Source organism: Alligator sinensis, unplaced genomic scaffold (genome assembly GCF_000455745.1).
Source record: "Alligator sinensis unplaced genomic scaffold, ASM45574v1 scaffold1170_2, whole genome shotgun sequence".
Taxonomy (NCBI): Eukaryota; Metazoa; Chordata; order Crocodylia; family Alligatoridae; genus Alligator; species Alligator sinensis.
The window spans coordinates 78,754-79,242 of record NW_005843180.1 but is presented as its reverse complement, the minus strand read 5'-3'; the positions used below and the strand labels follow the sequence as shown (position 1 = coordinate 79,242).

Sequence of the window (489 nt, the reverse complement as noted above, 5' to 3'; positions counted from 1 at the left end):
GGCGGCTCCCCCCGCAGCTCCACGTCATTGTCTATCCTCTGCAGAGGCTGGGCAGGGAACAGCGCACCGTGACCGGACTGCACGCGGGGTGCTGCTGGATCCCAATCCTGCCAGCTCCCCTCCCTGGTCCCGACTCAAGGCAGCAAATAAAGCCTCTGGATCCCCCACACGGCAGCACACGCGTGTGCACACCTGTCCTCCCCTCCCCGCAGCCGTGTGTGGACTCACCATGCGCGGGTGCTGGGCCTGCAGAGGGACAAACTGGCCGAGGGGGGCCATGTGCGGGGGCTGGTGCGGCGCCACGGGCGGCGGCGGGTGCAGGATGTAATGGTCACTGGAGATGAGCGGGGGGAAGGTCTGGTAGGAGACGGGCAGCTGCTGCATGGCGCATGCCTGGATCAGCTAGGAGGAGAGAGAAGCAGAGCAGCCGTCAGCGGTGCCCGGGACCCGTCCCGTAGCACCCCCAGGCCCCCCCTCCCCCCCACCCCC

General features: G+C 68.9%; 1 protein-coding gene across 1 annotated transcript in view; it reads right to left on the bottom strand.

Annotated features, from left to right (window-relative positions):
• Positions 1-489, bottom strand: part of RNF44 (ring finger protein 44) — an 11,060-nt gene that overhangs the window by 5,142 nt on the left and 5,429 nt on the right. Inside the window, exons 4-5 of the mRNA XM_025194270.1 lie at positions 229-402; positions 4-47 (exon numbers count right to left, since the gene is read on the bottom strand). Of these exons, the coding sequence (XP_025050055.1) occupies positions 4-47; positions 229-402 (218 nt within the window). The remainder of the gene's footprint in view (positions 1-3; positions 48-228; positions 403-489) is intronic.